This window comes from Triplophysa rosa, linkage group LG13, assembly GCF_024868665.1.
Source record: "Triplophysa rosa linkage group LG13, Trosa_1v2, whole genome shotgun sequence".
In the NCBI taxonomy this organism is placed as follows: domain Eukaryota; kingdom Metazoa; phylum Chordata; class Actinopteri; order Cypriniformes; family Nemacheilidae; genus Triplophysa; species Triplophysa rosa.
The window spans coordinates 19,444,418-19,457,190 of record NC_079902.1 but is presented as its reverse complement, the minus strand read 5'-3'; the positions used below and the strand labels follow the sequence as shown (position 1 = coordinate 19,457,190).

Sequence of the window (12,773 nt, the reverse complement as noted above, 5' to 3'; positions counted from 1 at the left end):
ACTGTTAACTGATAAGATTTTAATATTAAACTGCGATTAAATAAAAATACATGCTACATCTCATTTCGAAGGCTTGCGCAGAGGCTCAAGCGTCAAGGCTCAAGCGTCAAGGTCACAACTCGCATAGCAAAGAAAAAAAGTTTTCTATATAGTTAAGCAATACCTAGTCACTAATTGTGCGTATCAATATGAAATGACTGCACCACGATGATTAGCGAAATGTAATCATTGCCATCCAACTGCGATGGGCGTGACTGCACAAAACTAAAAAATAGTAAATCATGAACTTGAACTATAATTATTTTCCTTTTTTTCGACATTTGTTCTAATTAATACAGCAAATGCATTAGTCAAATCATTAGTGCATTAGTCATAATCAAAGGAAAGTAATGTTTCATGGTCACATAAGCATTCTTAAAAACCTTCTTATTTGATCATTCAAGCCAAGCTCTGAAAACAATTCGATGGGAAAAACAGCGCCTACTCTTCCACAAGAAAGCTTCTACTCCCACTTGCACAAACGTCCATCATGACTTACATCAACCGAAAAGCACTGGCATGAAAATCTAATTGTAACGCTAAAAAAAAGGAAATCCACTCATGTCAGTATCACACGTTTCCAATAAAATCTCACAGAGAGGAGCAATGCTTTAAACATGACTGCCAATGCAGGGAAATCATTTTGTGCACAAACGTGACAGGACCTCTCTACACTGTATCAAGGACTACATAGAGTGTGATTCAATAGCTTTCAGGAAGAGAAGGCGACTGTAATTTAGTTTGTATCAACAACCCATCGACTTAACGCAAATACATTTTATATAAAACTCAGGCTTACATGTCCCATAAAGTCCAGGCTACAGCAATGCTCACGACATGCGTAAAACCCAACCAGAAAAAAAAACAAATCACAGCAGTTAAAAGGCAGATGGTTAATATATAAAAAGCTGTCCATATAAATTGCAGACCCAGATTTCGGGTTGTGCATTGCATAAAATCACAGGAGGAGGAAGTTCAAGCCAGGTAGGCTGAGCAATGTAAGCCAGAGGTCAATGAAAGCACCAAAACCAGTGCAGATCATCAAAGGGGTTAAATTAACTACACTCAGGCCTCTTTGTGTACAACCTCCTCTGGACCAAAGCCAAGGCTCTGTGGTAGCCCATTCAGCTTCTGCTAAGATCCAGAGACTGATGAGGGTTAGAGATAATGAAGGGGGTTATAAAAAGAACTCTGAAATCAGGGATAGACTCAGTCTGAAGTGCTCGAGCAAGATATGAAGGTTTGAAATAACCCTGATATCGGCCCACTTTGAATCTAAACGTTAACACCACTTAAACCCCTGGAACAGTCCGTCTAATATTAAGCCTTAAACTTTTGTTCCAACAAGTGTTACATGCTTTAAAAAAGACTGGGCTGACATTCTGCCAGAGAATGTCTACTAGTTGGTATGAGATGAGCCACTCCAAAAAAAGAGGGCCAGCACACGGAAATTGCTCGGTACATTCCCTCTACATTTCCACATAAGCCCTCGAGTCACATCTTGAGTGAACATACGAAATGAAATCGCTAACCCAAATAAGAAAATGCTGATGGTTATTGCGTGTGCCCTAACCAAACGTGACGCAGTAGACAACGTGATGGTGCAAGTGGCATCTGAGAGCTACGATGGAGAGGACCATTATAAGCGAATTATGACTTTGGCCAGTTCATTACACAAACCTATCACACAGCTTCAGAAAATGTAGAATATATTGCACACACTACTACATGGTTTATCAGATTTTTCTTCTCACATTTTATATAGAAAGTCATACAAAAATGAAATGTAATTTTTCTACTATGGTAGTGAATGGTGGCCAAGAACTGTTTGGTTACCAGCATTCTTCCAAATATCGTTCTCTGTGTTCCTCAGAACAAATAAAAGTTTAGAGATTTGGAACAATTTGAGGGTGAGAAAATGACAGAATTTTTGGGGGGTAAACTGTCCAATTGAGGTCTGGATGAGGGCAATTTTCATTACTGGGTAAACTAACTTTCAAATAAAAAAAGAATGTGGTGTAAATATGTAGGTCTTACCAGTTTGAGCTGAAGCAGGAGTTGGTATACATCGGCCATATCAGCCAACACAAGCAGATGAGTGACGGCAGAGAGAAGGGCACGAGCAGCACGCACCATGTTGCCTCTTTTCACTGAAGAACAAGGATCCTCCGCGAACTCCCCTGATGCCAACTTCATGGATTCTCCTGGAAAAATGACATGCGAAATCCCATTACCAATTATAACTTGTCCTTTCCTAGTCCTTATGCCGTAAGGTTAGGAAAATTATGACTTCAGAATGCATCAGTCGACACAACAGATAGCTAAACATCTGAAGATGCAATTACGTTGAAAGCATGCTTTTAAAATGCTGAAGACTAGGACCAAGGACACTTGCATGCAAGGGTGCAAAATGAATACATACCTAAAGAAAAACTAGCGCTAAGTAAATCAGAGTTCCTTGCCAGTGGCCTGTAACTTTGTAATACTCTACAAAGGCTTTCCTGTGGATCAGTGGTAAGAGCATGGCGCTAGCAATGCCAAGGTCATGAGTTCGATCCCAGGGATTGCACATACTTAGAAACAAATGTATAATATAATGCAATGTAAGTCGCTTTGGATAAAAGCGTCTGCCAATTGCATAAATGTCAAATAATGTCATAGAGATGATTATTGGAATAGAGACAGTTACTTAAGTGTTTTTAAATATTTTTATCAAGAAATATTCATGGCTTGTTTTTCAATTCGCTCTCCAAAAATGTCATTTCAGATCCTGTCTGCAAAACAACATGAATACTAAAACCGTACGAAGAGTAGCTGGTACACATTAATTTCATGCTGTGCAGGAGCTCCAGAATTATAACTTTCTTTGTCCTCTGAACAAGGGAGGCCACAGACTTTTGAAGTCGTAGCATGGCCACACAGTGCAGAGTAAACAATGAGACCAACAGGGGAAAAACATCAATAATACTCTGTTTCAAACAGAGTTACATAGGGAGCTGTGAAACTCAAACCAACAATTCTGCCAACAAGTCTGATTCAGCCACTCTGTGGCCCATCACAAAGCATAGACATGCGTTCTTAAGAACAACTACACAGTGAAACAGAGCTAATCACTTGGGCAGCAAGTGTGCACGGTCAAGGATAAATGCCAGTGGCTGGAGGGTGACAGGTTAATTGCATTAGGATGTCATTTTGTGAGCAAAAGTAAGGGGCAGAGAAACGCAGTGCCTTTTCTGATGAAAGCAAAGACTCGCTTCATGTCTCTTCACAGTGAGGGTTCGCTGACACACGCTAGTGCACATAGCGGGGTTCTTCAGTGAAGGTCGAGTCCCTGGGATAACACTGCAGTCTTATCTGATGTAGCTGCAGAAGGCTGTCATCACTTCGCATCCCATTTGGCTTATGCGCTACTGCTTATCCCTCCCTCTTTAAATCTCTTCAATGCAACAAAGCAGAACATTTTAACAGCTCCTTTGAGGGGGAAAACATTAACAATCTTAAAATATCAAAATAAAGTCAGACAAACAACAAACAAACAAACAAACATCACATTCAACACGGTCTTGGGTTGCTCAAGCGTCGCTAAATGAACTGAACACAATCTTGCAGATCTTTGTGTTGCACTTAAAGGCTGGGTATCCGATGTCCGAATTACGACAACAGAGTCAGGCACGAGTACCAAAACAACCTTGTAGCCAATCAGCAGTAAGGTGCACAGGACAGACATTAGCCAAGTGCTGACGAAAGCGAAAGATGGGGGTAGGGGTGTGTTTGTTTTGGTGATTTGAACATCAACAACGGCTAAGAGAAATCGGACACCCCGCCTTTAAGCTATGCATAGAAAAGAAAACAGTGAAGAGGACAGTGGCCTGTATCACGAAGCCGGTTTGAGTTTTTACCCAGGTAAATCCGCGTTTAGTTTGAGCATAATCTGAGTTTTTGGGCTCAAGAAGGTGGATTGGTTTTGAATGGGTTTCGTCGCCATGGTAACTTAGGCTACATGGCTAACCTGCTCCAGAGCAGGTTTTATTCTGGGATAGAGATCGCAAACCAAAACTGGACCAATCAGCACTGAGAAAAGAGTGACGCATATCTGACGCAGTGAAGCCACTCTCCCCATGTAGCTCTCGCTCTAAATTAAAAAAAAATTAAAGTGATGTTAGAGAGAAGATCTTTTGCTGCCAAGTGTTCATTTGTATTGTATATTTACATTTATTGATTATAATTAAAAACAGATTCATATAATTATTATGAGTTTATTAGGGCTGAAACGATTCCTCAAGTAACTAGAGTTATTCGAATACAAAAAAATCATGTTATTTACACATGCCATCTGGCTGTTCTGCGTGTCTGCGTGAATGAACTGCACAGTTTAACGTGCTATACGCGTGATGCTCATAAATTTGTCTGCATCTGCACTGAATGAGGACATGAACTTCACCTCCAGAGTTGCTCTGAGAGTTTATTTCACGAACATGTTATTGTTTGAGTGAAGAAACAGACATACTAAAAAAAGTCATATATATATATATATATATATATATATAACTATTTAATAGTAAAAAAAGAAACAAACTAATTTAGATAAACTAAATGCATCATGCATAAGCTGAAGTTAGTGGTTTACCTTTGAAATTATTCTTTCTATTTTTATTCATGTTCCTTATTTCTATATTTGTATTATATTGCATTTTGAATTCAATATGGCAATGTAATGTACTAAATGGGCTTAGTTTTCAGATATTAATGTGTGCAATTTCAGCAATAAAAACTAATTGTTCTAAAAAGGAAACAAATTAGTTTTTTTACTCATTTTAAGAGACCTGTCTTATTTTCTCTTGTATATTTAGTATTGCTTTTTAATAAAGAAAAAATACTTCATAAACTCCGAATACCCGATTAATCGATGGAAAAATCAGTAGAATACTCGATTAGTAAAAGAATCGATAGCTGCAGCCCTAGAGTTGATCATTAATATTTATTCATTAATATTAAACATAGCTTTTAAATTAATATAACTATATTCGTATAAAACAAACTTTTATAAAGTGTTTTAAAGTAATGAAGCATACATATCTTTTGATCTTATTGAAAGAATGAAAGTGACCTATTAGTCAGATATGGTGACCCATACCCGAAATGTGACCTCTGCATTTAACTCATCCAGAGAGTAGTGAACACACAGCAAGTCGTGAACACACGTACACCTGCAGTGCCCGGGGAGCAAGTAGGGGTTGGTGCCTTGCTCAAGGGCACCTCAGTCGTTACCCGCCGGCCCAGGGAATCGAACCGGCAACCTTCTGGTCACGAGTCTGACTCTCTAACCATGAGCTCTTCATCTTCAACAGAAAAGTGAATTGCGCTGATACTCGAGAGTCAATCAACCTGATGATGCCTTCCATGTTCCGTGTGATTGGCTGTTTGCCGCACTTGTCACACTTTCAAGTGCACGCGCCTCACAAACTCTGGATCAAACCTGAGCCTTGTGCTACAGCTGCACCTGGTCTAGTTTGTCAACTCAAAACTTACTCTGCAACTCAGTGTTTGTTCACCTTGCTTCATGATACAGGCCACAGGAGAACAAGTAATGACAACGTTCATAAGAAAAATCAATCTGAGGGAGCCGTAACCGAGAACACTGTGCTGGAGGGGGTCTCATTATTTGTTGATGTTTTGAAATAATGTGCACAGCATTTCTTTTGGTAACAGGAAGTCAGTCCCACAAAATTATATAAAAACTGGATTTTCTGGTTTATTGTGCAAGCCGTTGTTGCCACAGAAACCCGCATCAAACTGAAAAGCAGTTCCTGCCTAATTTTACCCATCACTTAAAAATAGAAACGGCCCACGACAGACCACACAAAAACCTTAGGAGCTTGGAATTCTGGGACTGCCCCGAGGGGGCAATCTATAAGGCCATTTTCACAGGGCTGATAGTGATCAGTGCACACATAATAAACTTGCATCTATGACTCCTAAAGTAGCGCTTACGAGAGGACCACAGAGGCTCATGATGAAATGTTTAAAGTGGACATCTGAGGAAGGCAGAATGAGCAACCAGATCCCCTTGGAGGGAAGGTAGATAACATTATCATTCCCAGCATCCTTCATCTCTCCCATTGGAAGGTGCGAAGAAACCCATTTCGACTGCGACATTAAATAAGAAACATTCCACCCAAGAGAAATGGTAATGTTGCACATATACATGTAGCAGACAACTCAACGCAAGAAATTGTAGAAAAAATTCAGTGGGTTTTAATGTGCATTATGCAATGATTACATTCCCCCACCACCTCTTCTGCTTTCAGAATAGCTGGTAAGCCACAGCTGGGTAAAAGGGATCTCTTTTCAATCTAGGGAAGCTTTAACCCCACTCAATGGCGGCATTATCATTCGAAACACGCATGGCTGAGCGAAACTGCATAGCTGACAGTCCCCGGCACCAGCGAGCAACAGCGTCTGGATTCTGCAGCCAATGACAGCATACCAAAACCGATGTGACAACCCTCTGCATCACAGCAGTCTGCCGGCCAGCGCCTGACAGATTTTACTGCACAAACTAAGCCAATAAACAGCGAGTTTAAATGTAGAGTCTGAAACTGACAAAGATGTTATTTCAACAAGTGATAAGTGGGTTGAGCCTGCAGTGCACACTGCATCTCTGAACTGTGAAATGCCAGACTAATTCCAAAGGACGGTGCAATCTAAGTCAGAAAGCGCACTTCAGATAAGAACACATGACGACGACTCTATATAGTTATTTCCATCACACGATGACAGGAGGTAACAGACTCCATCTGTACACAAGTGTTGTCTTATCCGCATCTGACACCACCTTTGACAACTGGCAGACTCCATATACACATGCAAGTTGTTTTCCACTTGTTTTCTCATATTCTTGGCAACCGGGCGTAAATAAAACTCTTGATGGATCACCCCAGCAAGTCAAGGCAAGCTGTTCACTAATGATTCTGACAATCCCTCTGTAGCACAGGGAGCACAAACACATACCTGGGATTAGTTAGTAACAGGTGACCTTTTTTTTTTTAACTCTACCTGGCAATGCCAACACTGAAGGCTTCCTAACTTCTGCTGATACAATGAGTCCATTGTGTCTTATTCAAACACAAGTCACAAATAAATTGTCCTAACCAGAGTGTATCAGTGACTGCACATCAATATCAGCATGTTTCATCATAAAAAATGCATTGCAAACAAGACACAAGAGAAATGAGAAGTGCATTTGACAAGGTTAAACCCTTCTATTAACCTGCCTCCGCTATCCTCTCTGCGTAAAGAGACATGGCTGAGATACCAGCGATGTTCTGTAATGAGAATTAACAACATGAGATTGAAGATATACAGGGATGTACAGGACAACAGTCTTGGGGGAAGTACACACTCCGTTGCGCGATAGCTACAGCTCTGATAACACAAGCCAAGCCCCTTAATTCAAAAAACCATCCACACATTCAGATAAGCACAGCCAGATAATGAAAAGAGGAAATTATACCACTGATTAAAGGCATTATTTAAATTATGATATTCGTAAGTTCCTCGTAATAGTTTCAGAGCCATTTCTGAACTCTTACCGTACAGTTAATACCCTTCTCTTTATGTACCTTGCTTGCGGACATCTTCCACCGCCGCAGTCAGCTCATCTTTTAGGAACTGGCTCTCTTTAGCGATCTTCTCTCCTTTCTCCAGGAAGTTCTGGGTTGCTGATTCCACAGAAGCTGCCAGAACATGAGCCTTCTTGGAGCGCCCCTTTTTCTTGTTGGACGGTCCTTTGTTGCTGGAGTTCACAAGTGTGGTTACCTAAAAAAATGATAAAAGAGAATTTCCGAAAATGATTTGGCTTTGGTCAATTCCCATATGTTCCTGCAGCTCAACTGGTAGAGCAGCACAAAAGGTTGTGGGTTCAATTCATAGGGAACACGCATACTGATCAAATGTATAGCTCGAAGTTGCTTTGAATAAAAGCGTCTTCCAAGATGCATAAATGTAACAAAGCAATAGAGACTGAACTGTTTTCTAGTACAGTGCTGGTGAGAAGGAAACAGACAGATATAAAAGTTTGCTAACCTGTGTGACCAGGGGCTCTAACAGTCTTTCCACAGCCAGCGTGCGGATCTCCAGGCTCTTGGGATCCCATTTGAAGTTGATGTTTGCTGTATTAATGCTTGTCATGTTTCTCCGAGTTTCTGAGGAGAGAAAACAGCGATCAATGGATTAAGAGGGGTGGTGAGACAGGGACAAACAAGAGGCCTGGGGCTGTTGTGTCTTTTTTCAATCAAATGTCATATGACACATTAGACTTCAATTTCTCTGCCACAGGACAGTTTATCAGTTTTACAGGCTTCAACGTACGTAGTTTTAAGCCGCTAATGAAGTAAACGCTGCTAACCAAACCTAACCAATAGTAATGCTGTGCGAGTAGCTCTGTGGCACACTTTGCTATTTTCCATTCAAACAGTGACCGCAGTTTTATTGATCAGCCATAGTGTGCTGAAGGACAGGGATAATCAAGCTACCCGGGGGTTTTGCCGTTGTTGCAAGAGCTTGTCAGTACTACATTGCTGGACTCAATGGACATTGTTTGCTATATAGGTCAGGGAAAGCAGACAAAGTGGGTGAGGCAACTGTTTCATGGACATCACATTCAGAATGAAACCTTTTAAGTGAAAAAATATTTTGAAATTAAAGACCATAAACTTCAACAAAACTTTTGTAACAAACCCTGTTTTATATAAACATAGGTTACATTAATACATACATACATTCATTTTACATACATTAGAATGTAAATGTAATCATATGTAATGCATTGCATCTTATGTTTATTTATTCCCATCCTAATAGGGAAATGTAATAAAAAAACAACAAAATACACTCACGCATAATATTAAGGCATATAGGGTTAATATCAGAAAGGGATAACATATAAGAAATGGTTTCATCATTAATCATTTCTTATTATGTTAAGACTACACACTTTGCCTTCCGTGTTATTATAGGGCTGAGCTCACAGGAAAGGCCTGAACTGTTGTTGGTCCTGGCTTGTGGTTTAGGCGGAGCCCTCAACTCAATTTTACTTCCTCACATACTTCTTTCGTGATCATACCACACTTTAAAAAAGTTACAAACTAACGTACATCAAAATATAAATGTCAACATTTTCCTGTACTGTGTGAATAAAACGCTATTCTGGAATACGATTCTAATACATTTGCTTATGTGACCCGTACGGCTAACTGCTAACTAGCATTCCCACTAAACTTTCCAGGACAGTTTCAATACTCCAAACGGCTTATCCGATCTCGCTCTTTCACAACGTATTAAAGTAGTTAAAGGGCGAATAAACGGAGTTTACCTTGTCCATAAGAGTTGTTTGTTTCTTTATTTAGTGAAATAGTAAACGTCAGACAAATATTCCAAACATCCCATGAAGTTAGGAAATGCGCTAACAATGTAGCCACAAACACCGCTTTTTTTACATTTTCATTTAACATACAGACACAAAATTAACCTAATGAACAGATTCTGAGGTAAATACACCTGTGTATATAAGGTTAAACTAAAAACAATGTATTTTAAACCAACCAGCCAAAAGCGAAACATACGTAACTTACCAAACTCCCGAAATTCCAGTCAGATTCAAAATGGAGGGATGAGACTTTAAAATACCGTGGTTAAGTTTTCCTCTTGTTGTTAAATGAATCCCTCCCAGCGACTAAACACCAACCGAAGTTCTCGTCCACAGAAAGATCCCGTTGGAGAGATAAATGAATGACTTTGTGAAGTGTTAACAGCAGTTTCGGTTTATCCCGCAGGTTTAATGTGGAGATGATGGCGGATCAGCAGCAGTCAGTATTATCAGGTGTGTTGTTTAGGGAGTGGCTCGACAACTCGAGTAAAGTTCAGCTGCATGTGAAAGGAAAACTAACGTTATGTAAATCTGTCTAAAGCTAAACCACTCTTTCCTAACTTATCACATCTATATAGCCACAGAGATCATGTATAATCACTTTTATAAATAATTTGCATTTGATATTATTTATAAATTGGACTGTTTAAAATGAACTAAAAAGGTATATGAAATGGTGAGGACTAAACCACATAACTCAAGAAATCCCTTATAAAAGTTAACAATGGCTTTTTTGTAAACTATGGTAGATTTTTGGTAGATTGATAATGATTTGTAATATAGTTTTACCACAAATCTCAGGCTTTCCCTTATACATTGATATAAATTTTAACAAAATCTGGAAAAGTGCTTGGATTAGTTTCGTTTACCTCTCAATCTGTCCTCAACAGCAACTTTTTCCTTTTGTGTTTAATCTATTGTTATTAATGATGATATTTTATGTCATTGACATACTCTTGTAACAGACGAAGCAAGGAGAATATGGGCAGCTGGCGTGAGATTGTTTTCCTCAGAACTGAGTATGACACAAGGGGGTCTGACTCATATAGGAAGTTATTGAGACACGAGTCCCTGGCGAGTTGTAGCACTAATAGTAATAATCGTACATTCTCAGCAGTTTACATGGAGAGGGTATAGTGTTCTACAATAGAGGCAACTGCATGATTGTCATTTAATTTGTTTTGTATTTTCTAAAACTTTTAAATGTGACTGTGCTGTGGCATATGTCATTGTTTTGTTTTTAAGAAGTAATATTTGATGTCACGTTCGTCTTGGATGGCAAAATCCTCTCATATTCTGTTCTCACACCACATACACACACATAAAGACAGATAGAGCTCACAGGCCACTCATCGAAATCATAACCATCATCAAAATCACGCCTTTATTCTCTATGATATAGTCATACTGACTATACGTCATGCAAAACTGCATTTAATGTGTCTATATATTTCTATTGGGGAGGGGAGGTGAACTGATCTCTCAGACAATGACATGGACTATATGCAGTGCTAAGCGGTTTCTGTACAGGCCTGGAATATGGATGACAAGTACTTTGTCTACACAAGCCTGAATACCAATGTGAAATATAATAAGCAGATCTGCCATACCCAAGTGTTTTCCTTGGAACTTAATGAAGTGAAGGAGCAATAAACAGGTTATTGGACAGGGCAAGATGTATTAAAAAATAAACATGCGTATCTCACGTATAATAGCCTTACAGAAAAGATGACAGTGCATGAAGATGGATCTTTTATTCTCTTCAGTAGGCCTATGTTGTTTTAGCAGCTAGTCTGTTTTATTACGGTGACATATGGTCATTTCTCTTTATGGGATCATTAAAATGCATTGAAGTAACTGACAGCTGTGTTAATTTAGCTTTAGAAATTCATATTTTCCTCAAGTTACGCAAACAAGGTTTTTTGCCCTTTGGGAAAGCGCCACAGATCCCCGCAGTGGAAATAAATATATAACTTCGACAAATCAGGAGAAGCCAAGCGCTCATAATGCCAATTAGAGAGAAAAAGGAAATTGCTTTAGTGGTGTGGCACAGACAATAATCTAAAATCAGCAGCTAAGGAAGAGAGAGTACATTAACAACAGTGACTTTTTGTTCTGGAGGCACTGGAGAGAGAAAACCTGCAATGAGAAAGATGGCTGGACAAGACATTAATTAAGAACTTTCACAAGCTCGGTGATAAAGAACAGCACCAGGTTATGTGAACAGCACGGCTTTAAAGAGACTTAAACAAGTCTTATTTAAGCCCATATGGACCATTGCGGGGTTGAGAGATCTGTGTGAAAATGTTAGCCAAACAGTATACTGTATTCCTGGTCCTGAAGTTGACAAGAATGGCCATTTTCATATCTGTAAATATATATATATATATATATATATACAGTATATATATATATATTCAAAAATATCTTCAGTTTTTCTGAATTTATTATTTATGTCTTTAGGTAAAATTATCATTTTTGTTTCAGCCTGTAAATGACTAACAGTATTTCTCCCATATGTCTATTACAAATACTGTTTTTATTTGCAGAAACTCAAAACTTTAGAAACGGGTCAAAATAACATGCTCTGTATTTTTTCAGACCTCTAATACTGCAAAGAAAACAAGTTCAGATTCACTTTTAAGCAATACAACCGTATTTTGGAAAAGTAAAAAAAAATACGTGATCCATTTGTATCACAGTTTTCATGTGTGTTCATGCTGTCAGTCCTTCACATTGTTGTTGTGTGACTTTATGTCACTCCTGAGGTTTGATTCAACAGACACTGAACTGGAATGGCCACAATACATCTAGAAATGCTGAATAAATTAAAATGTGGACTGGTCTCCTCATTTAAATATACTGTATATTGTTCCTCTGTTGCATAATTCTCTTTATGTGAATGACATGGCAATAGTTTTAGGTTCAATAGGCTGTAGTGAAGTGGTGGGATATAATCCAAAGATCATATCTGTTTTGATAGGGTCATAGACAGCAGAAAAGAAATAATGCAAAATTGCACATACTGTATATACAAATAAGGAAAGAGAAAATGGTTGTCGTATATTTTGTCTTGTTGTGCATCCAATCAAACAAATCATTTTAGCACAAATTCATTTGTCCATTTGCAGAAGGCATCATGGAGTTATCTGTTAAATTCAAGATCATATATAAGAATACAACCTAAAAACGTGAAAAAACTACATTGCATGCACGTTCACTTGCAGGGATAATGGTTTGTGCAGACTATAATGTGTTTGGTAAAGTAAATTATTGGCTGCAGAGAGCATTAAACCATCTAAATTCA

The 12,773-nt window shown here is 38.8% G+C and overlaps 1 protein-coding gene across 1 annotated transcript in view; it reads right to left on the bottom strand.

Annotated features, from left to right (window-relative positions):
* Window positions 1-9,939, bottom strand: part of ctnna1 (catenin (cadherin-associated protein), alpha 1) — an 87,032-nt gene extending 77,093 nt beyond the window's left edge. Inside the window, exons 1-4 of the mRNA XM_057348971.1 lie at window positions 9,672-9,939; window positions 8,125-8,243; window positions 7,662-7,857; window positions 2,077-2,243 (exon numbers count right to left, since the gene is read on the bottom strand). Of these exons, the coding sequence (XP_057204954.1) occupies window positions 2,077-2,243; window positions 7,662-7,857; window positions 8,125-8,229 (468 nt within the window). The 5' untranslated portion in view covers window positions 8,230-8,243; window positions 9,672-9,939. The remainder of the gene's footprint in view (window positions 1-2,076; window positions 2,244-7,661; window positions 7,858-8,124; window positions 8,244-9,671) is intronic.
* Window positions 9,940-12,773: the final 2,834 nt, after the last annotated feature.